The 21,982-nt window shown below is 41.0% G+C and overlaps 1 protein-coding gene across 1 annotated transcript; it reads right to left on the reverse strand.

The window, feature by feature from the left end:
* Nucleotides 1-6,251: 6,251 nt before the first annotated feature.
* On the reverse strand, nucleotides 6,252-21,728 carry LOC309719075 (uncharacterized protein; the record flags this gene model as incomplete). Its single annotated transcript, XM_082554916.1, has 13 exons — nucleotides 18,945-21,728; nucleotides 18,221-18,341; nucleotides 17,747-17,909; nucleotides 17,386-17,578; nucleotides 14,535-14,606; nucleotides 14,067-14,138; nucleotides 13,141-13,246; nucleotides 12,493-12,563; nucleotides 10,384-12,412; nucleotides 10,146-10,298; nucleotides 10,027-10,074; nucleotides 7,781-7,879; nucleotides 6,252-6,487 (listed from the first exon to the last, which is right to left on the reverse strand). The coding sequence occupies exons 2-13, from the start codon at nucleotides 18,336-18,338 to the stop codon at nucleotides 6,252-6,254; spliced, it is 3,360 nt and encodes a 1,119-aa protein (XP_082411042.1). The 5' UTR covers nucleotides 18,339-18,341; nucleotides 18,945-21,728.
* Nucleotides 21,729-21,982: the final 254 nt, after the last annotated feature.

Raw genomic sequence — 21,982 nt, forward strand, 5'->3', positions numbered from 1 at the left:
TATCGAATGTGATACAAAGAAATATATAATAAACATATAATAAAAATATATCATACACAACATGATGTAGCAAAAAAAACAAAAAAAACAAAAAACAAAACAAAAAATTTGCATTTTGTTAAGGGCTAATAAACATCTCAGTTCCAAAAAATCAGAATTTTCGGGCTATTTGTTGATGTGTTGGGTCTTACAGGGTTAAAAATGGATCACTGTGGTAGCGTTCCTCTTTTTCACTTCTAAACCTCAAGTGGGTGTCCACTAGAGATGTGCATAGCAGCCGGTATTTGTATTTGTTGAGGGGGGAAATGTATTTGTATTTAATTAATTATATCCATTATAATAATTATGGATATGAAATATTAGTTGATGTTTTTGCATAAATCCAGCTATGAACATGTAACAAGGAACGTCATTGAAAAGAAAATAACAACAGCCATTGACTCATCCATGGTTAAACCAACAACTAATAAAATACCACTGTTAACATCATGAACCCCACCACCACCCGTCCTTGTTGGACGACACTGAACAGACATTTAAACTGACTTGCATGGGCAGAACATGGCTGTGATGATGTGTTGGTGCTTGTGAGGGAGTTGGCAGACAGTACCAGGAATAAGAGGCTATAAGTGCTGATCTGACTTTTGCACACATTACATATCAGTTTGGTTTCATCTGCAGCACTGAGTGTAAAATGCCTCCACACAGAACTTGATCAAGTTGTTTTGGCTGGTGGAGGACCAAGAGGTGGCTCAGCAGCAGCAACACTCTTTTCCATTTGGTTGACCAAATACATGTGGAGAATTTCAGCTAAGTTAATGAGTGAATGGGCAACGGGAAGCTCTGCTACCCTATAGCCCATATCTTGCTGTCTGCAAAAGAGAGTAACTTATATGTACCATCTAACTCCCACAAGTGCATACAATTTAGCACAACTGCACAAGCATTGTTTTATCATTTTAAACCGAATTTTAACATTATTCTGTTAACAGCCTTGTTACGTTCCCCTGAGGGGTCTAGGCGGTGAGGGGGCAGTAACAAAAAGTGACCGGGTTGGAAAAAGGAGTCGAGGCAAAAGGGTTAAATCAAAGAGTTTTATTAAAGTTCCCTTTCAAACTCAACTAAAAGAGACGGACAAGCCGCTATCACCATTCAAAAAACAAAAACAAAACTCAGGCGTGGTCAATAAAGTAAAACGTAAGCCAAAAAGAAAGAGCAGCTCACTAGCTGAAAACCACCAAAACCACACACACAGCTCACTAGCTACAAACACTCAGCTCACTAGCTGTAACCGCACTCTGGCCCAGAGCTCACCTTTCCCTGGGCTTAAATCTCCTTGATTACTGATGCGAGTCAGCTGTGTAAAAGGGAAAAGTGGCACCTCAGGCAGAAGAGGTAGTGGGACACACCCACACAGGCACCTTCAGGAGGAGGCCCTGCTAGGGCCGTAACACCCCCTCCCATAAATACAAACCCATGGTTTGTCAAATTACGATAACCGAAATGATTACGATAACCAAACCAAAACGATTAAGTCCATAACCGTTTCATGACAAAATTGCAGGCTTTCCACCTACCAAACCCCATAGCAACGGGTAGGCATTTCCTGCGGAAGCTGCCAATCCCATCTCAGTGGGTTCACAACATTGCCAGAGAGTGGCCCCAGACCCTCGAAACAGTGTCCCATGTGATAGCCAGGGCTTCGAACCATCACATGTGGAGAACCCAGCAGGCAGCTAGCAGGTTTTACTTGTTAAGTTGAAATGTTAAATGTTTGTCATTTTTATGTTTACCATTTGTACATAGTATTAAAGAATTCTTTCTGTCCTCCCCTCCCCAGATCCTTAAGATTCTGGGAGGGGGGTGGTAGTGTTTTTATCACAGGAACACCCTTGTTTGATGTTGGCAAACTTCCTCCCTTTTGTATGGCTTCACTGTGTTATCTAGGGTGAACCATCTAGGGTGTGGGGAGACTACCCTCTTTATGACCAAGGATGTTCCTACTGTGCTTTTATGTTATATGACCAGTGCCTTGTCTTTGTAACCAAGGGGGTTACGGGGGAAGGTATGTGTTGTAAACTATTGTTTATTGTGTGAACGTTGTCAATAAAAGGGAGCGAGTGCGGGCCGTCGGGGAGGTCATTTGTGATGAGCTGAGATACCGAAAAGGCCTCCCTTGCAAGTAAAATGATCGATTGCCGTTGCCTTGTTTTTCTTTCACGGGAATAAGTTCTGGGATCAGCGGGGTCTGACTTTAGACCCAAAATTACTGAAACAAAGACATGTTTGTTAGCAAGGGGTGCAGGTCTGAGTGGTGGTTTTATACAAGATCTGTCTCCCTGCAACTCATTTTGAGGACCTGAGAAATGGTCAACCAGCGGCAGCTCAGGGTTAGTTGACCCCTTACACTGATTACAGGGCGCTACTGAGCAATTGTGCTCCAAGTTTAGCCTTTTACTAGGCCTGGCAACCTGGTCGGTTTGAGAACCCTGACTGACTTTTCTCAAAGCAGGCCCTTTTTGCTTGGAGTGTGCTTTCTGTTTGAGTTTCAGCCTCAAACAGTTAGCAACAAGGTGTCCAGGTTTGTGGCAGAAGAAACAAAGCTTCGTTCTGAGTCTCGAAACCACAACTTTTTCAACCTTGTTAGCTGGCCCACTCTTACCCCGCCAAGATGTACTATGGCACAGAGGGGTATCACATTCTACAGCATTTGTTTTATGAGTTAGGGTAAACTCATCTGCCAGTATGGCAGCCTGCTGTAAAGTGGAAACCCTCTGTTCACTTAAATAACAAGCAACACACTCAGGCACTGTGTTCTTAAAGTCCTCTACCAGCACAAGCTCACGTAACGACCCCAAGTCGTTAACCTGGCTTGCAGAGCACCACCTATCAAAAAGCTTCGCCTTGTCCCTAGCGAAGTCAAGATAGGACTGACCCTGTGCCAACTCCAAACCTCGAAAATGCTGCCTATAGGCCTCAGGTACAAGTTCATAGGCTTGGAGGACAGCACTTTTAATCTTCTCATAAACTAGGCCGTCCTGCCTAGACAGACCAGAACAAGCTTCCTGAGCCTTACCCGTGAATTTACACAGCAACATCACCCCCCACACGTCTTCAGGCCACTGTAATGCAGTTGCTATGCTTTCAAACACACTGAAGAAGCTCTCAACACTGGATTCACAGAAAACAGGAACCAGGTGGATGTTATTACTCACAAACGAGCTTCTAGACACCTGTGCACTGATGGCTGCATCAGCCATTTTGGGGGCCGGAGAAGGGTTAGAAAACACACCCTAATTAAGACACAACCACACCTCTCTGCCAACTCACTCAGAGACTACCCAATAATTAACCCATTAATGGAAAACTACACAACTTAGTTTAACTGACCAACTTACCTCTTGCAGTATACACATTAAATAAACACAACTTACCCAGTTCCTAACCACAACAAACTTTACCTACCTATCTTCTGGAGCGTGCCGGGCTCAAGGCAACTTTAAAGGCAAAACTTCAGCGACCGGAGCCATGAATTGCCTACCCCCAACAGGGAACTAATCCCCACCCAGGATTACTCCGAAAATAAAAAAGGCAAAATAACAAAAGAGTGCCCGAAGGAAGAACTTAATAAGCTCAGCTGGACACTCACCTAACTTAAACTGCGAAGTTGAATCTCTAAAGGTGAAAAAAGCAAGACAATCAAAAACCAAATTCAAACATCACAACTCCCTGTTCAACAATCCTGGACGAGCCCCCACTTGTTACGTTCCCCTGAGGGGTCTAGGCGGTGAGGGCGGAGTAACAAAAAGTGACCGGGTTAGAAAAAGGAGTCAAGGAGGCAAAAGGGTTAAATCAAAGAGTTTTATTAAAGTTCCCTTTCAAACTCAACTAAAAGAGACGGACAAGCCGCTATGCAAAGAAAAGCGTCTGGACTTCTTTAAGTTGCTTGAAGACGTTTCACCTCTCATCCGAGAAGCTTCTTCAGTTCTAAGGTCAAATGGTGGAGAGTCCCAGATATAAACCTAGTGGGAGTGACCCCCCACAGAGGGACAAAAGGACCCCCTGATGATCCTCTAATCGCCTGAGCCAAGGTGGGAAACTGGGCGTGGGTCCCAATCAGCCAGAGTTTCGGGTGTGTTCATTGTGAAACCTGGCCCCACCTTATCATGCGAATTCCTGAGGTCAGATGGCCCAGGATGTGAGTGGGCGTTAAGGCGTCTGGGAAGGGAACTCAAAACTGGATTATAGATGGCAGAGAGTTGGTGTCGTAAACCCCCGCCTCTGTTCAAAGATGGTCGCTCACAGTGGACATAGATGGCTTCTTTCACTCCTCTTTCAAACCATCTGTCCTCTCTGTCCAAAATGTGAACATTGGCATCCTCGAAAGAGTGTCCTTTATCCTTAAGATGCAGATGGACTGCTGAGTCTTGTCCTGTGGAGGTGGCTCTTCTGTGTTGTGCCATGCGCTTGTGAAGTGGCTGTTTGGTCTCTCCAATGTAGAGGTCTGGGCATTCCTCGCTGCTCTGTACAGCATACACCACATTGTTAAGTTTGTGTTTTGGCGTTTTGTCTTTCGGGTGAACCAGTTTCTGTCTGAGCGTGTTGCTGGGTCTGAAATACACTGGGATGTCATGCTTGGAGAAAACTCTCCTGAGTTTCTCTGATACACCGGCTACATAGGGGATGACAATGTTGTTGCGTCTGTCCTTCTTATCCTCCCTCGCTGGTGTCTGGTCTTCTTTTCTGTGCCTCTTTGCTGACTTTAAGAACGCCCATTTAGGATAGCCGCACGTTTTGAGTGCTTCCTTTACATGTGTGTGTTCCTTCTTTTTCCCTTCAGGCTTAGAGGGAACATGTTCTGCCCGGTGGTGTAAGGTCCTGATTACTCCAAGTTTTTGTTCCAAAGGGTGATGGGAGTCAAAGAGGAGGTACTGGTCCGTGTGTGTGGGCTTCCGGTAAACTTCGATGTTGAGTTTGCCGTTCTCTTCAATGTGCACAGCGCAGTCCAGAAAAGGCAGACAGTTGTCCTTTGTGTCTTCCCTGGTGAACTTGATGTTTTTATCCAGTACCTCCTCTTTGACTCCCATCACCCTTTGGAACACAAACTTGGAGTAATCAGGACCCTACACCACCGGGCAGAACATGTTCCCTCTAAGCCTGAAGGGAAAAAGAAGGAACAGGGGCCAGATTTCACAATGAACACACCCGAAACTCTGGCTGATTGGGACCCACGCCCAGTTTCCCACCTTGGCTCAGGCGATTAGAGGATCATCAGGGGGTCCTTTTGTCCCTCTGTGGGGGGTCACTCCCACTAGGTTTATATCTGGGACTCTCCACCATTTGACCTTAGAACTGAAGAAGCTTCTCGGATGAGAGGTGAAACGTCTTCAAGCAACTTAAAGAAGTCCAGATGCTTTTCTTTGCAAGCTCCTTTGACTACGATGACCTGGATGACTGAGAACCTTCACAGACATACCGACAAGCCGCTATCACCATTTAAAAAAAAACAACCAAAACTCAGGCGTGGTCAATAAAGTAAAAAGTAAGCCAAAAAGAAAGAGCAGCTCACTAGCTGAAAACCACCAAAAACACACACACACAGCTCACTAGCTACACACACACACACACACACACACACACACACACACACACACACACACACACACACATACTGGTAAAGGTGAATTGGAAGGACAATTTTTTCAAACAAGATTTTTGCAACACTAAACGGACCCCCCTTTCCGCTTGTGCTAGATAGATGAAGTGCATCTTTAAAAATCCCATTTGAGTTGTACAACACAAATCTCACTTCAAAATTGTGAAAAACACACCAGAACTCAAAATATAAGAACCTGACAACATGGTGTAATAAGAGGACAACACTAATTAGGTAACTTGGCTCCTCCCCCTGACATGAACAGTAATTGTCAGGGCTAACTTTATTAACAGGACAAAGGCCATACACATACACAAACATGTATTTTGTGTGTATTAAAAGGGCAACAGGTGAATAAAAGGAACAAATTGAGTGCATTTTACAAAAACAGGATTGTTTTGTTAACAGAAATGAAAATAACTGGCAATATAAAATTATATGTCCTCTTAGATCAGATGCACTAAAACAGTGTCAACAAAATGAATTTACCAATCTTCTAATAGTAAAATTCTAAAATAAATAAATGAGAAACCAAAACATACAAAATATCTTTTGTAACTCCTCCAAGAAGTACTTTGGAGTTATGTAGACTCCTCTACATAGGATTTTCTTTTTTCTTCAACGACACGCCCTGATTCCTCACAAAATCTCTGATGTTTTGAATAGAACGACCAGCCAGAGCAGGATCTTCTGCAGTTTTGCATTGCTGGCATTCGATAATAGTGGCCAGTTTTCCTTTTTTGATATGTTCGCCAAAATACTTCATTATCGCAGCAACCTCCGTGGGAGACCAAGGATGCTTTTTGACCCTCCTTGCATTTTCCAGAGAAGCTAGAAGCAGAAAAAAATAAATGTAAACAAACTACTTTTTAAACAATTTTTAAATTAAAGGGGACGTATTATGCTCAATTGTGTGAGTTGACATGGTTGTAGGATGCAAAAATATAATGGCGATAATCGGCTTCCTTCAAATAAGCCGAAGAATTGAGTTCTGCACACACTAGTTTTACAGCCCTGCTAAGAACAGTTAGTGTTTAGTCTACACAGCCCAAAGACGGCCTTTGCATTGTCCACGAGGACAGGTGCTGAGGCTGTGATTATGCTGGATTGTGCAAAATACACTACCTGGGACCTAAAAGAGCTCCTTTTTTAGTTGTTGAAAACCTACACTTAAGGAGTCGGGAGGCAATTCATAACCAAATATACATACAAAAGCAACAAAAAAAAAGTGGGTTTTGCATAATATGTCCCCTTTAAGGTGAATTTGTTGTAACAGTGTTTCTTTGGTATAAATCCTGTAATGCTGACTGTTTAAATACTTATTACAATGGATGAATACATTTATTTAAATGTAAAATTCTGAAAGGTAGCCCACATTAAGTCAGAATTCCAATAAATAGCTATGGCAAATCACTATGGATGGAGAGCATTTTATTCCACACACCGTTATACAACAAAAAACATGTATAGCATGATATTGTAATAATTTGAAATGTATAACATATACTCAAACATTTCATATATAACTGTCTGACTCAAATGTTTATTTAAAAACAAGGGTGGACCCTGCCTGACCATGAGGTGGGCCTTCAGGTTTTTTCAGTGAACATAATTTTCTTCAAGACGTTCAGGTTACAGCCCACAATTAGCCAAACCAGCCCAAATTTTCCAATATTATCCAGATTCTGCCTATGGGAATAAGATGATGTTCAGAGTATGGAGATAATGTAGAAGCCCAATGGTTGAGGAATCCTCAAAATTAAAAACCCAAATCATAATATGTTCTCATTGCTTTGTTTATTAATTGTTTTGGTGCATTGCTGTTTTGAAAATGATAAGTATTTAAATGTATTACAGATTAAAACAGGCATAGGGAAAGTAATTTAAACATTTATCCCATTACTTAATACAAGGTATTGTTCCACATTGAATGTGATTTATGTTTTACCTTACCAAGTAGGTTAATATAATTGTCTAACCAAGTTGTAGAATTATGGTACGGTCCCTGGCAGAAAGATGAGCATAGTCACCATACTGGCTTGGGTGGTGTGGATAACTGGGTTCAAAAATGCATGAAGTTTACATTTGTGCTTAAGTGACTTTTGTATGCATGTCACCATTTACCAGATTGTTCATTTGTTTTCTTCTTACTGCTTGGCTTCATCTCCTTGTTTAGTATTCTGTTGGGTTCAATGACCTTACCCGCTCCATTTTTACTTTGTGCTGAAAAACAAAACAAAACAGTAAGCATATATTTGTTGTATTAAATCTCTTATAATGTAATGTCAAATGCTCCTGAATGTGGTCAAGCAACTAATGGACCTTGAAATCTTGAATATGGTTTCTAAGATAAATCCAGAGTCGCAACTATGACTTTTAGTTTAAGGTGACACATGTGAATGTGGAATATGGCTAGAGCTATTACAGCTGATATTAAAAGATACAAGGCTGAATTTTTCTCCAAACAAGACTCCGGTGTAGTGATGGGATTTCCGGCTCTTTTTAGAGATCCGGCTCTCTCGGCTCGGCTCACTAAAAAGAGCCGGCTCTTTCGGCTCCCGAACCGGCTCTTCAGGTTATTTTGTTGCTTTCATTCATTTATTATTAACAACAATATAAAATTATGCACAAAATGAATTACTAATGTTTAAAAACGTGTTTTCTATGTATATATGTTCATTATATAAATCTGCTTTTATTTATTCACTCCACATAAAATTTAAAAAATAAATTATAAAATACAAAAACCTACCATTTACAATTTAACTTTTAAAATTTAAACTTTAAATTTAAAAATACCAAGTGCCCAGTGCTCAGCTCAGTGGGTAGACACACTGGCAGCTTCACTTATATCACACTTAATTCACTGTGTTTTATCTTCCCATCGCACTGATGAGTGGACAGTTTTCAGGTGCCCGTGCACCGGCTCTATATGATATCCTTTTCTTGCAGACTCTACACTCTGCCTATGTATTGTCAGTAAAATTTAAATGGTTCTAGATTTTGCTTCTTTTCTTGGTGTCACTCATTTTCTTTACTCCACCTTTCTAATGTGACGACATTGTCTCTTGTTGTTGCTCCCGGCTCTCTTTCTCTCTCTCTCCCTGCTGCTCTTTTCGTGTGCTACTGCTGTTGCGAGTGTAACTACCGCCCCTAGCTCCTCCCTCTGCTCAGAGGCGGGAGGGGTGCAAACGCAAGGCTCTGTTTGCGCCCCTCCCGTCTCTACTCAGCGCAAACACAAGGCTGACGTGCAGCGAAAAAAGTGAGAGAGAGGGCAAGAGAAAGTAAAAAAAAAAAATCCACGGCTCCCAATAAGGAGCCGGCTCGCATCGTTCACTTCAAAGAACCAGCTCTAAGAGCCATTTCGTTCGCGAACGACCCATCACTACTCCGGTGACTGGTCAACTTTCCACTCACCACTGATTTACTGTAGAAAGAGGATGAGAGCGTAGAGGGAATACTTCAGAAGCGCAAACCAGGTAAATAAAGAGTAGTAGATCAGCCCTCCACACACCAACTATTTTCATCTCTCTTGATTAATCTCATCTCCTTCTGTCTCCTGCAGGGCAGCTTCCTTTCTAACATCCTTCAACAAACCTTCCTCACTGTCCCTTGTTTGCACATGCCCAACACAACCTCAACCTGGCCAATGTAGAACAATGTAGACATTTTTTCCAACATGTGCAGTCCCAATGATATTGTTCTTCCTAATCCTATCCATTCTCTCCACCCTCAAAAAGAATCCCAGCATCTTTGCTTTCCCCAAACTCACCTCCAAGAACTGCAATCTATTAAGAACTCTGCTGCCCCCTTACTCTACTGCACTCACTCTAGAGACTATATCACCACATCCTAAAAAGAACATTACTGGCTGCACACTGACTATAGTATTGAGTGCAAACTCCTAATCAACTTTTAAGCCTTCAACAACCTCGCCCCCGCCACCCTGAGGGATTGTCTTTACTGTCACTCTCCCACAACACTGCTAACACTAACCTCCTTACCCCCATCATCAAAATCATAAATCTGAGGGTACAATCCTTTGCCACTGCTAATTGCACCCTCTGGAACTTCCTCTGCTCATTAGATTCTCTCTAGAACTTTAAATCACAGCTCAAAATCACCTGTTCAAACTAGCATTTGCTACCTGACCATCCTCCAAAACTGACCTTTCTATTCTGTTGAGCTGGTCTTTAGAAAGATCCTTGACTTTCTTTAAATTACCATTTGGACAAAGGTAAAAATCACTGGAAAAATGATAGTAATGAATTATCTTTTTTTTTTTTTACATAAAGATAGCAAAGATAGCAAAAGTGTCTAGGAAGTAGTTACAAAGGTAAAAGCTTCAATAAATGATGACAAACACATACCTGGAGGTTCGTTGACAACTTTCTTCATCATTCTAGTATCTATAGAATCTGTAATAAAGTCTATTAGTCATGTGATTTCATAAATTGAACAAAGTTGAGACTAATCACATTGTACTTACCAATCTGTGGATATACAAGATTTCCTTCATTGACCTCACGCTCCGCTCCGACCTCCTCACGCTCCGCTCCGACCTCCTCACGCTCCGCTCCGACCTCCTCACGCTCCGCTCCGACCTCACTTTCTTCACTTGAATCTGTCAACTGTAGGTTATCTAACAAAATAAAAGATTGTCTTAATGAATTATAAGGTTATAGTGCAGGAAACGTGTATAATTCTTAACCTTAACACCACTTTACCTTCGATTTCAATCTCTTCAAGTGTTTTGCCTTGAAGGCTTTTGAGAGACCCTTTCTCCATGGCAATCAGTAGTTTGGATATTTTGGCAAGTTGGGTAGTAGCCTCTGGAAGTCTATAATATTCGCGATGAACACGAATATCATGACCTAGGAAGTTGGCAACTTGGTCTAACTCGTGATTCTTGAGGTTTAAGATCTGAGACAAAGTTGCGACATGTTTGCGCAACTGCGTTGAACGTAGGTGTTCAGGGTTTTCAGCCCCACATTCAGTCGCATAAATCCTCAAACAGTCCTGTCCTCTGTAGGGAGTCAGACAATGAGGTCTGGCAAACAGGAATATGTTTTCTGCCAGAACACCACAGTCTTGTCTTTTCTCTGTCAGCCGTGTTATGGCATTCACCATGTCTGGTGAAAGTAGCACTGCAACCTTGCGTCCTCGTTTACCCCTCAATTCTACACGACTGAAGTGTTGACAAAGGTAAAGTTCAAATTTTGTCAGTCCAATTGCAACATCCTTGTGCAGGGTACTAGTGTCTCTCTCCTGGAAGCCATTCAGTGTCATCTTTGAAATTTCTCCCCCTCTTCTCCTGTTAAATAGTATTACATTTGCCATGGTAGCTTTACAAAGTTCACTGTATGATTTTGGTGAACTATGCTCTTCCAAGTCCTTCAGTGCTTGTTCTGTAGTCTTCTCCAGATGTCTATGAAGACGCTGAACATCTTCTGTGAAAGGAAGTGTGGAAGGCTTGTTGAAGTGCCGCTCGTTTAGTGTGGTTAATGCAGTATGGGAGATGAGTTCTGACCACTTTGTAGCATAAAGGGTTTTGAAACTCTGGGTTGACTTTATCAGTGCACTGTCTTCTGCCATCAGTGCTCTGCAATGTATAATATCACAGACTTTCTGCAGTGAGTGTCCCAACTTTAAAGCAAGGCTTGGAGTCGAGTAGCAGTTCTTTTCTTCATCATACCCACACACCTTCTTAACAGCTTTGATAACCACATTGAAATTTGCAGGTCTTACAGCATCCTCAAAAGTGTGTATTGAGCATTCTTTCCGAAGTGTGAGCAGAAGTCTTCCACATTCTCGGAGTGTCTGGCGAATGTAGTCAAATTTGGTGGGATCTTTCCCATGTTTGTTAAAGAATGATTGAGCAAGCTGAAGAATAGAGAAGTCACTTCGCACAGTAGAAGTTATTTCATCATCTTTCATGACAGCTAATATCTTCCAAACACCGGGGGAAACTTGCTGACACAGAGCTGACTCACTCATACAGGCCAGGGACAAGACCTTTTTTCGTCCCCCCTCTGAATTGGCCTCCACTGGTTTTGAAGAACATTTACGAACATGTCTCCAAAGATCTCTTTTAAGATATAATGCCTCGCAATAAATGCAGTGAATATAGTCTTTTCCTTTGTAGGGTTTTTTTGATGTGCGTCTGGTTTTTAATGATCCAATCCCACTTGCGATGACCTCCGAGTTATGTCTGTGGTTTCCTTTGTTTCGCAGCTTAGAAAGCATTTTCAAACGGTCTTTGGACTTCTTGGGAAGACTTAAAACTCGAGCAACATCTGCATGTGATTTCTCATGAGTTTTTAAATGACGTGTAAACTTTGTCTGTAGTTTTCCACAAATGTAGCAGTATGTTTTGTTTCTTAGTGAGGAGGATGTTTTTAAGGAATCTTCAGCCGTAGTATTAGAGTCATCAACAATGCCTTCAGCATCAGACTTTTCTGCTGTGGCAATAACCCCTGATACGTCGAGCTGTCTTGTGCCAATTCCATCTTCAGATATTGATTCGGCATCTTCTGAAATTCTTTGTCCTACTCTCTCTAAAAAACTTTCTAGGCGAGGTCTTTTCGTTTTGCAAGCAGATTGACTGCTGGAGATCTCAGAGTTCTGTACTTGTTTGCAACTTATATTTAAAGGCTCTGATTTGTTGTCCCATGAGCTGTCTGAGTCAGCTATAGAATCTGGCACATATTCCTCTTCTGATGAAGCCCCCTCACTTGAACTATCTTCACTAAAGACCTAATAACAATCAAAAACACAAAGTAAGACTTTGTTTACCTTACATATTTTACTGAGAAGAATTCTGCAAAAACACTTACCTCTGGAAGAGGTTCAGTGAGGTTCACCTTGTGGCTAACATAACATCTTTTGTGCCAGGACTGGTAGCAAACTAGACAGAGAAAAATTAAGTTAATAAAAGAAAGGTAGTTAAAGCCGCTTTCCCCAATTTAAAAAAAACAGGCTAGATGGAAGCATAAACACAGTCAAGAAGGCTCCCCCCTCCCATTGGATATTATCCATAGGCCACACCCCCTGGTGTGCTTTGCTGCTAAACAGGCCAGTGCATAGTGTGGTGGAGCCATGTTAATGTAGAATTTAAGGAGTCAGGAAAGACTGTTCTATCGTTTTTCTGGACTGAGCCATGTTATTGGCTGATGGTTTTAGACAAATGCAACAGAACCACTTCATTTTTTTTTCTTTAATCTCCAAACAACATTTATAGCTATGCTTTGTTAAAATGTTGTTATGAACATGAAAAAAAAAATATGTTAAGCTAACTTGTTTTTGCAAATTGGGTATAGCAGCTTTAATAATGACATGGTAAGTAAATATGTAAAAAGTGCAGATGTAAAAGGTTCATTATGAACATATATCATATTTACTTATGGATTAGTTTTTATAGTGTTCCTTATGGATCATATTTAAGATATTCTAATGTACCCAACCTTCCATAATTAAATAATTACCTTCACATCTCACACCACTCCATTTCAGAGGCGAAAAAGGTCCTCCACATGCAAAACATTTTTCTAAACTTGACATTTCGTCAGGGACTAGATCATGATCGCAGTCCTGTTTGGTAAAAAAAAACAAAAAAAAAAAAACAGTGTAATCAAAAACAAAATTCATACTTTTGTGATGTAAAATATCACAACCAAATAGTTGTTTTGGTTCCTCTTTAAAAAGGAGTTAAGGACGGAAGAAAAAAAAAAAAAAAAAACAGGTTCAAGTGTTACTAAAACTATTAAATCAATTTTTGTAACTTTTGCAATGCAAAATTTAAAGGGAAAAATACCTGCTGTATATAGATCAATTTTCAAAACAATTTGTTCTTCTAGGTTTTATATTATGGTATATATTACAAAACCACAATGAAAAGAAAATTCATTGTGGACCCACAACACCCAAAAAAGATTAGACTTACAATTTGTTCTTTCTGAAATGAGAAGATGTGTCCAAAGTTTTGACTGGGAGTGTAAAAAAGTATAATTAAATCATGAAGTCATGAATCCATCAAGACATAACGGATGGCCTTTACACAACAATGTTACATAAATGTGCTTAGCATTAACAGGAAAGAGTTTAGCGATTGTTTCGGTTGTATTTACATGCTCCTTCCTATAGTAAGCTTCATTCTTGCTCCTTGATCAGCTGAAATTCAAATATGCGATCTAACTACATCAGAGTTCATTTCAACCAAGCCGAGAACTACGTCTTTATGCAAACCAGATTTAGGGTTGGGGTTTCATACTTCTTGTTTCAAATCTCAGTCCTCCTAATGCGTGCATCTTACTTGGTCAAGATAACCAAGGACCCACATACCTCAATACTGCCTAATAACTAGCACCTCAGTCTACAACTAAAACAATCTGACACTGAAACTCCAATTTACCTTTGTTGCGTCGTTAGGAGAGGAACTGGCTGCATTCTCATCCACAGCCTGAGATGCCACCATGTTGGATTTCTAAAGAAGAAGCGTGAATAATGAATGGCAGTCTTTGGGTCTAGCCAAGATGAATACAGTCCTCCTAATGTCTGGACCTGTCCAGTTGAGTATTACACAGGACCCGTGTGTGTATGCACAATTGCCAGAGTAACTCTCATTGATCTGAATTCATTTCTAAACTCAGTCCTCCTAATGTCTGGACCTGTCCAGTTGAGTAATACACAGGACCCGTGTGTGTGGGCGCACTTGTAGGTAGAACTCAGTTGTTTATACTTCCTGTTTCAAATCTCAGTCCTCCTAATGCGTGCATCTTACTTGGTCAAGATAACCAAGGACCCACATACCTCAATACTGCCTAATAACTAGCACCTCAGTCTACAACTAAAACAATCTGACACTGAAACTCCAATTTACCTTTGTTGCGTCGTTAGGAGAGGAACTGGCTGCATTCTCATCCACAGCCTGAGATGCCACCATGTTGGATTTCTAAAGAAGAAGCGTGAATAATGAATGGCAGTCTTTGGGTCTAGCCAAGATGAATACAGTCCTCCTAATGTCTGGACCTGTCCAGTTGAGTAATACACAGGACCCGTGTGTGTATGCACAATTGCCAGAGTAACTCTCATTGATCTGAATTCATTTCTAAACTCAGTCCTCCTAATGTCTGGACCTGTCCAGTTGAGTAATACACAGGACCCGTGTGTGTGGGCGCACTTGTAGGTAGAACTCAGTTGTTTATACTTCCTGTTTCAAATCTCAGTCCTCCTAATGCGTGCATCTTACTTGGTCAAGATAACCAAGGACCCACATACCTCAATACTGCCTAATAACTAGCACCTCAGTCTACAACTAAAACAATCTGACACTGAAACTCCAATTTACCTTTGTTGCGTCGTTAGGAGAGGAACTGGCTGCATTCTCATCCACAGCCTGAGATGGCACCATGTTGGATTTCTAAAGAAGAAGCGTGAATAATGAATGGCAGTCTTTGGGTCTAGCCAAGATGAATACAGTCCTCCTAATGTCTGGACCTGTCCAGTTGAGTAATACACAGGACCCGTGTGTGTATGCACAATTGCCAGAGTAACTCTCATTGATCTGAATTCATTTCTAAACTCAGTCCTCCTAATGTCTGGACCTGTCCAGTTGAGTAATACACAGGACCCGTGTGTGTGGGCGCACTTGTAGGTAGAACTCAGTTGTTTATACTTCCTGTTTCAAATCTCAGTCCTCCTAATGCATGCATCTTACTTGGTCAAGATAACCAAGGACCCACATACCTCAATACTGCCTAATAACTAGCACCTCAGTCTACAACTAAAACAATCTGACACTGAAACTCCAATTTACCTTTGTTGTGTCGTTAGGAGAGGAACTGGCTGCATTCTCATCCACAGCCTGAGATGGCACCATGTTGGATTTCTAAGGAAGAAGCATGAATAATGAATGGCAGTCTTTGGGTCTAGCCAAGATGAATACAGTCCTCCTAATGTCTGGACCTGTCCAGTTGAGTAATACACAGGACCCGTGTGTGTGGGCGCACTTGTAGGTAGAACTCAGTTGTTTATACTTCCTGTTTCAAATCTCAGTCCTCCTAATGCGTGCATCTTACTTGGTCAAGATAACCAAGGACCCACATACCTCAATACTGCCTAATAACTAGCACCTCAGTCTACAACTAAAACAATCTGACACTGAAACTCCAATTTACCTTTGTTGCGTCGTTAGGAGAGGAACTGGCTGCATTCTCATCCACAGCCTGAGATGGCACCATGTTGGATTTCTAAGGAAGAAGCGTGAATAATGAATGGCAGTCTTTGGGTCTAGCCAAGATGAATACAGTCCTCCTAATGTCTGGACCTGTCCAGTTGAGTAATACACAGGACCCGTGTGTGTATGCACAATTGCCAGAGTAACTCTCATTGATCTGAATTCATTTCTAAACTCAGTCCTCCTAATGTCTGGACCTGTCCAGTTGAGTAATACACAGGACCCGTGTGTGTGGGCGCACTTGTAGGTAGAACTCAGTTGTTTATACTTCCTGTTTCAAATCTCAGTCCTCCTAATGCGTGCATCTTACTTGGTCAAGATAACCAAGGACCCACATACCTCAATACTGCCTAATAACTAGCACCTCAGTCTACAACTAAAACAATCTGACACTGAAACTCCAATTTACCTTTGTTGTGTCGTTAGGAGAGGAACTGGCTGCATTCTCATCCACAGCCTGAGATGGCACCATGTTGGATTTCTAAGGAAGAAGCATGAATAATGAATGGCAGTCTTTGGGTCTAGCCAAGATGAATACAGTCCTCCTAATGTCTGGACCTGTCCAGTTGAGTAATACACAGGACCCGTGTGTGTGGGCGCACTTGTAGGTAGAACTCAGTTGTTTATACTTCCTGTTTCAAATCTCAGTCCTCCTAATGCGTGCATCTTACTTGGTCAAGATAACCAAGGACCCACATACCTCAATACTGCCTAATAACTAGCACCTCAGTCTACAACTAAAACAATCTGACACTGAAACTCCAATTTACCTTTGTTGCGTCGTTAGGAGAGGAACTGGCTGCATTCTCATCCACAGCCTGAGATGGCACCATGTTGGATTTCTAAGGAAGAAGCGTGAATAATGAATGGCAGTCTTTGGGTCTAGCCAAGATGAATACAGTCCTCCTAATGTCTGGACCTGTCCAGTTGAGTAATACACAGGACCCGTGTGTGTATGCACAATTGCCAGAGTAACTCTCATTGATCTGAATTCATTTCTAAACTCAGTCCTCCTAATGTCTGGACCTGTCCAGTTGAGTAATACACAGGACCCGTGTGTGTGGGCGCACTTGTAGGTAGAACTCAGTTGTTTATACTTCCTGTTTCAAATCTCAGTCCTCCTAATGCGTGCATCTTACTTGGTCAAGATAACCAAGGACCCACATACCTCAATACTGCCTAATAACTAGCACCTCAGTCTACAACTAAAACAATCTGACACTGAAACTCCAATTTACCTTTGTTGCGTCGTTAGGAGAGGAACTGGCTGCAATCTCATCCACAGCCTGAGATGGCACCATGTTGGATTTCTAAGGAAGAAGCATGAATAATGAATGGCAGTCTTTGGGTCTAGCCAAGATGAATACAGTCCTCCTAATGTCTGGACCTGTCCAGTTGAGTATTACACAGGACCCGTGTGTGTATGCATACTTTTCAGTATAGCCTTTATTCATTTAATACTATTTATACTTATACTGTACTATTTACATTATACCTTGCTTCTCCATGGCCAGTTGGAATCACCATAGTTATAGGTGATTTCTTCTCCTGGACCAATATCTTTGATTGCAAACAAACAGAGATGGGGCCTTCCATCCACTCTGGTAACTGTCATTTTACTGTTTGGATTCACATTATCGTCATTTACAAGTCTGCCAAGTGAGCCGTCCTCTCTGGTAGCATCAACACTAAAACAAAAAGTATACAATAACAATTACACTCTGTAAAGAAAGTCATTAAGTATATTAGGTTGTAGAACGTCTGAATAACATTTTAATATTCAATTCAAAATATTATTTGAATATTATAATTTGTAAACCTCATGTATTTTATCCTTTATCAAAGCAGTTACATACCATAACTGTTTTCCATTGAACTTGAAATCAAATATGAAAACCTTGAGTGCATCATGGTAAAGTTTCATTCGGTTTTCTTGTTCCTCTTTAGTTATGATTTGTCCTCTGTACTCAAAAAGAAAATCTCCCTTTTGAAATGACCGACAGCTGAACACACCGCGACCTAAAGACACACATCAAAAACAAATTGGGCAATAAACTATAAACCATTTAATTAAAATCCTTCTTGTTTTTAAATATGTTTTTTATTTGATTATATTGCATTATTTATTTTGGAACATGTAACATGTTCATAATTCCTTGGGGAAAGACAAGGAAAAAATAGAAATATAATAATAATAATAATAATAATAAAACAAGTATAATTATATTCGTGATTATTAATTTTCTCATGCATGGTATGCTACAAAAAAACTACAAAAAACAAAAATTTCTATTTTGAGAAGCTGACTGCATTCTTTGGAATCAACTCACCTTTAAATGAATCAATATACCTCACATCAAATCCTGCCTTGTCTTCACCTAAGGAGCAGTAATACCTAGCATCTTGTATGGGATTTATTTTAGCTCTCCGTGGCCTTGTTGCCGCCATCCCCTGCAAAGATCAGGTATTAATGACTTTAGAAATAACACATTATACTACAAAATGTATGTAGACATAGAAATAAACAGATCGAAAAATCTATTTATGTTGGGGAGAGCTCCCCTAAAGGTTCCAAATATCTGTGTTCCTCCTATCTTGTATCACTGTGTGTCAGAGGCTGCACTACCTGTGGAAGTTCTGTTTCGTATATTTTATTTGGTCTAAGGTTACTGCAAATCTTAATGAGTTAATTTTCATATCCACATTTCCTTAACCTTTTATATTTCTTAAAGTTATAAATTAAAATAATGATTTAGTATGGTTGAACAATAAGCATATTTGTCCTACAGTTTTTGTTTCATTTGTAAAATATTTTCTGAAAACAGATCTCACTAGTTTTAAAACCACAAGTTTTGTGATGCTAAAACCAAAATTAATCAAACCAACAGCAACAGAATGTCAAACTTTTGCTACTAGCATGCTGGCTAGCTAAACTGTCAAAAATTAGATGCTTTGGTGTATCCGAACGTAATATAATAACCTATATTACTTTGCTTTATTGGATGAATATATTTATATAAACATCATGTGTAAGGGAATTTGTATGGTTCTCACCTGATCTTCCACGAAAGCAGTAAGATAAAAGCTGTCTCATTAAATCCTCATGTCGTGCACCTGAACTCTTTAGTGTCCTCTTCTTCTTCTTCTGCTCTTTAAATGTTCATGGTGGTTGGCAACCAGCGTAGATGTACATTAGCGCCCCCATAGTGCTGAGGAGTGGATATCATTGGCCAAGAACAGTGGATTAACACTGGGATTCTTGCAAATAGAATGCTATGATGTAATAGAGTTAAATTGCTCTAGTGCATTCTGACATAACTCACTTGGAATATGTAGACTTAATAATACTGTATAAAATGTAATTTTTCCAAAAGACTGATATTTATGCTTCTAAATTTTTAAAGAATGAAACAAAAGTAGTAAATGGGGATGATGAGTTTTAGTAACAACTTCAAAGTTATTTGGCTAAAAGAGTTTTAAAATTCAAATAATTAACTTGGACCAAAAAGGCATATTATTGCTACAATGAGATTGGTGAATAAAAATAGATTAGACCACAGATATTTAAGTATTGCAGCAATACAATTAATTTTCATGACCTTAAGTGTTTTTGTGATGCTTTCTTTTTCTTTTTAAATAGTAAAAACTCATGACATAATTAGGACAAAGTTTATAATGAAATAGAAAAATCTTTATTATTGTGGCTGGTCTGGGATGCTGCTGCAGGTGAGATGGACTCACCTGCATTGTATCTACAATCTGTTACAGCAACCGTATAATTATTGTAATTGTTGGACAGCGCGAGGGAACGACCGGCTCAGGTGAGCCACAGGCTGGTGCGCTAGCGGGATGGGGGTGCCGCTGGAAGCGTGGGCGGTCCCTGGAACCACCTCGTCACCAGCGCCGCTAGATCTACAGGCGAACGCCCAGGTAGTCACTTCCCCGTGGCTGGGCTGGGGCGCTGATGCTCCAGGCCTATTCCCTCGCTTGCTCATGGAGGGGGGGAGGTGGCTCCTCGGTCTTAGTCGGGGGAAGAGGGTATGTGGCGGGGCGTGTTCTGCGATGCCGCTGCATGTGAGATGGACCCACCTGCACGGCATCTATAATCACACCACGCTGGCTTAAAACTTGTGCTCTGCTTGTGGTGTTGTTTGTGGTGATGTGTACGGCAGACACAAACATACCTTCCCACCCTCATACACACAACCACAAACACTCGGCCCTCACCCAACGTGGACACAGACATAAATGGACACTGTACACACAATCACACTCCCCAAACATTCTCTACATCCCAGGTCCAGGTATTCTTGCCCCGGAGGGGGAACTCATACCCAGACCCAGATGTTGCCCTCCTCCCTGAGGTGGAAATCAAGCAGACCGTCCCCGGCTCCGCAGTGGCAGGGGGCCGCTGCAACCCAGGCCTCGATCAGATGGCCAATTCCACCTTCAGGCCCCCCCGCCCTGACGGCTGGCAGAGAGTGGGGCTCTGTGAAGACCCCATGCCTCCCTCCGCTCGCTCATATGTAGTGTTGCTGCGTGCTGTTCTAAAGTGCATTTAAAACACGGGAGGAGATGTCATCTGTTCTTTTGATATTCATCAGAACCCTGGCTGCAGCATTTTGGATCAGCTGAAGACTTTTAGTTGCATTATGTGGACTTCCTGATAGTTAAGAGTTATAGTAATGCAGCCTTGAAGTAACAAAGGCATCAACTAGTTTTTCAGCATCACTCCTGGATGGGATGTTTCTAATTTTAGCAATATTACGGAGGTGGAAGGAGGAGACCCTAGAAACCTCTTTCATGTCAGATCTAAATGACATGTCTTTGTCAAAAAATAACACAGAGGTTCTTTGCTTTATTACTGGAGGCTAATTTAATGCCATCCAGATGAAGGGACTGACCAAGTAATTTGTTTTTCTGAGCTTCTGGTCCAAAGACAACTTCTGTCTTGTCGGAATTCAAAAGGAGGAAGTTTGAAGACATCCAGGTTTTTATGTCTTCCAAGCATGCCCGTAATCTTTATAACTGATTAGGTTCATCAGGATTTAGGTGTGCATAGCTATGGAAATTTATCCCATGCTGTCTAATGATTTTACCAATAGGGAACATATATATAGTAAAAAGGATCAGTCCAAGTACAGAACCCTGTGGTGTACGCCACAAGTAACCATAGAGGTTGAAGAGGATTTATCATTTACGTAAACAAACCTTGAGTCTGTTGGACAAGTAAGATTTAAACCAGCCTAGTGCTGTTCCTTTGATCCCTGCAACATTTTCAAACCTTTCTATGAGAATATTGTGATTGAATGTGTCAAAAACAGCACTGAGGTCCAGTAGAACCAGAATGGTCACCAGTCCATTATCTGAGGCCATGAGAATATCATTAGTAACTTTCACCAGAGCTGTTTCAGTGCTATGATGAGCTCTAAAGCCAGATTGAAACTCTTCAAACAGGTCGTTATTGTTTAAGTGCTAACACACCTGATTGGCAACTATTACCTCAAGAATTTTAGATATGAAGGGAAGATTAGATATAGGTCTATAGTTCATTAAGTTGTCTTGATTAAAAGAGGGTTTCTTAAATAGAGGTTTAATTACAGCAACCTTAAAATCCTATGGTACGTATCCATTTTCTAAAAATAAATTCATTATATCCAAAACTGGAGCAACAATTAAAGGAAATACCGCTTTAAATAGTTTGGTTCGGGATTAGGTCTAACATGCAGGTATGTATGTAGACCATGTCTACATACCTAAATGTCATAGTTCAGCTGTGTGCAGGCAGGAACGAGGAAAAGGACCCAAAATGCAGACTCTCGGAAGACTGGAGTGAAACTCAAAAACGGCAGCTTTATTGCTGGTTGGAAAAATAAGAGACAATACAAACCTAATCCACGGGGAGACACACAGCACAGGATTAGTGCCGTTTACGACGCGACAGGGAGCACAGAAAATACAGGGCTAAAATACACAGGGCATAACGAGGGGAATGAGAGGCAGGAGGTGAACACTGGTGGGAGACATCAGGGCTAACGAGACCAAGGAAGCAAAACTGAAAACACTGACATGAGACAAAGGCTGTATCCCAA

This window comes from Aulonocara stuartgranti (genome assembly GCF_965226115.1).
Source record: "Aulonocara stuartgranti genome assembly, chromosome: 1".
Classification (NCBI taxonomy): domain Eukaryota; kingdom Metazoa; phylum Chordata; class Actinopteri; order Cichliformes; family Cichlidae; genus Aulonocara; species Aulonocara stuartgranti.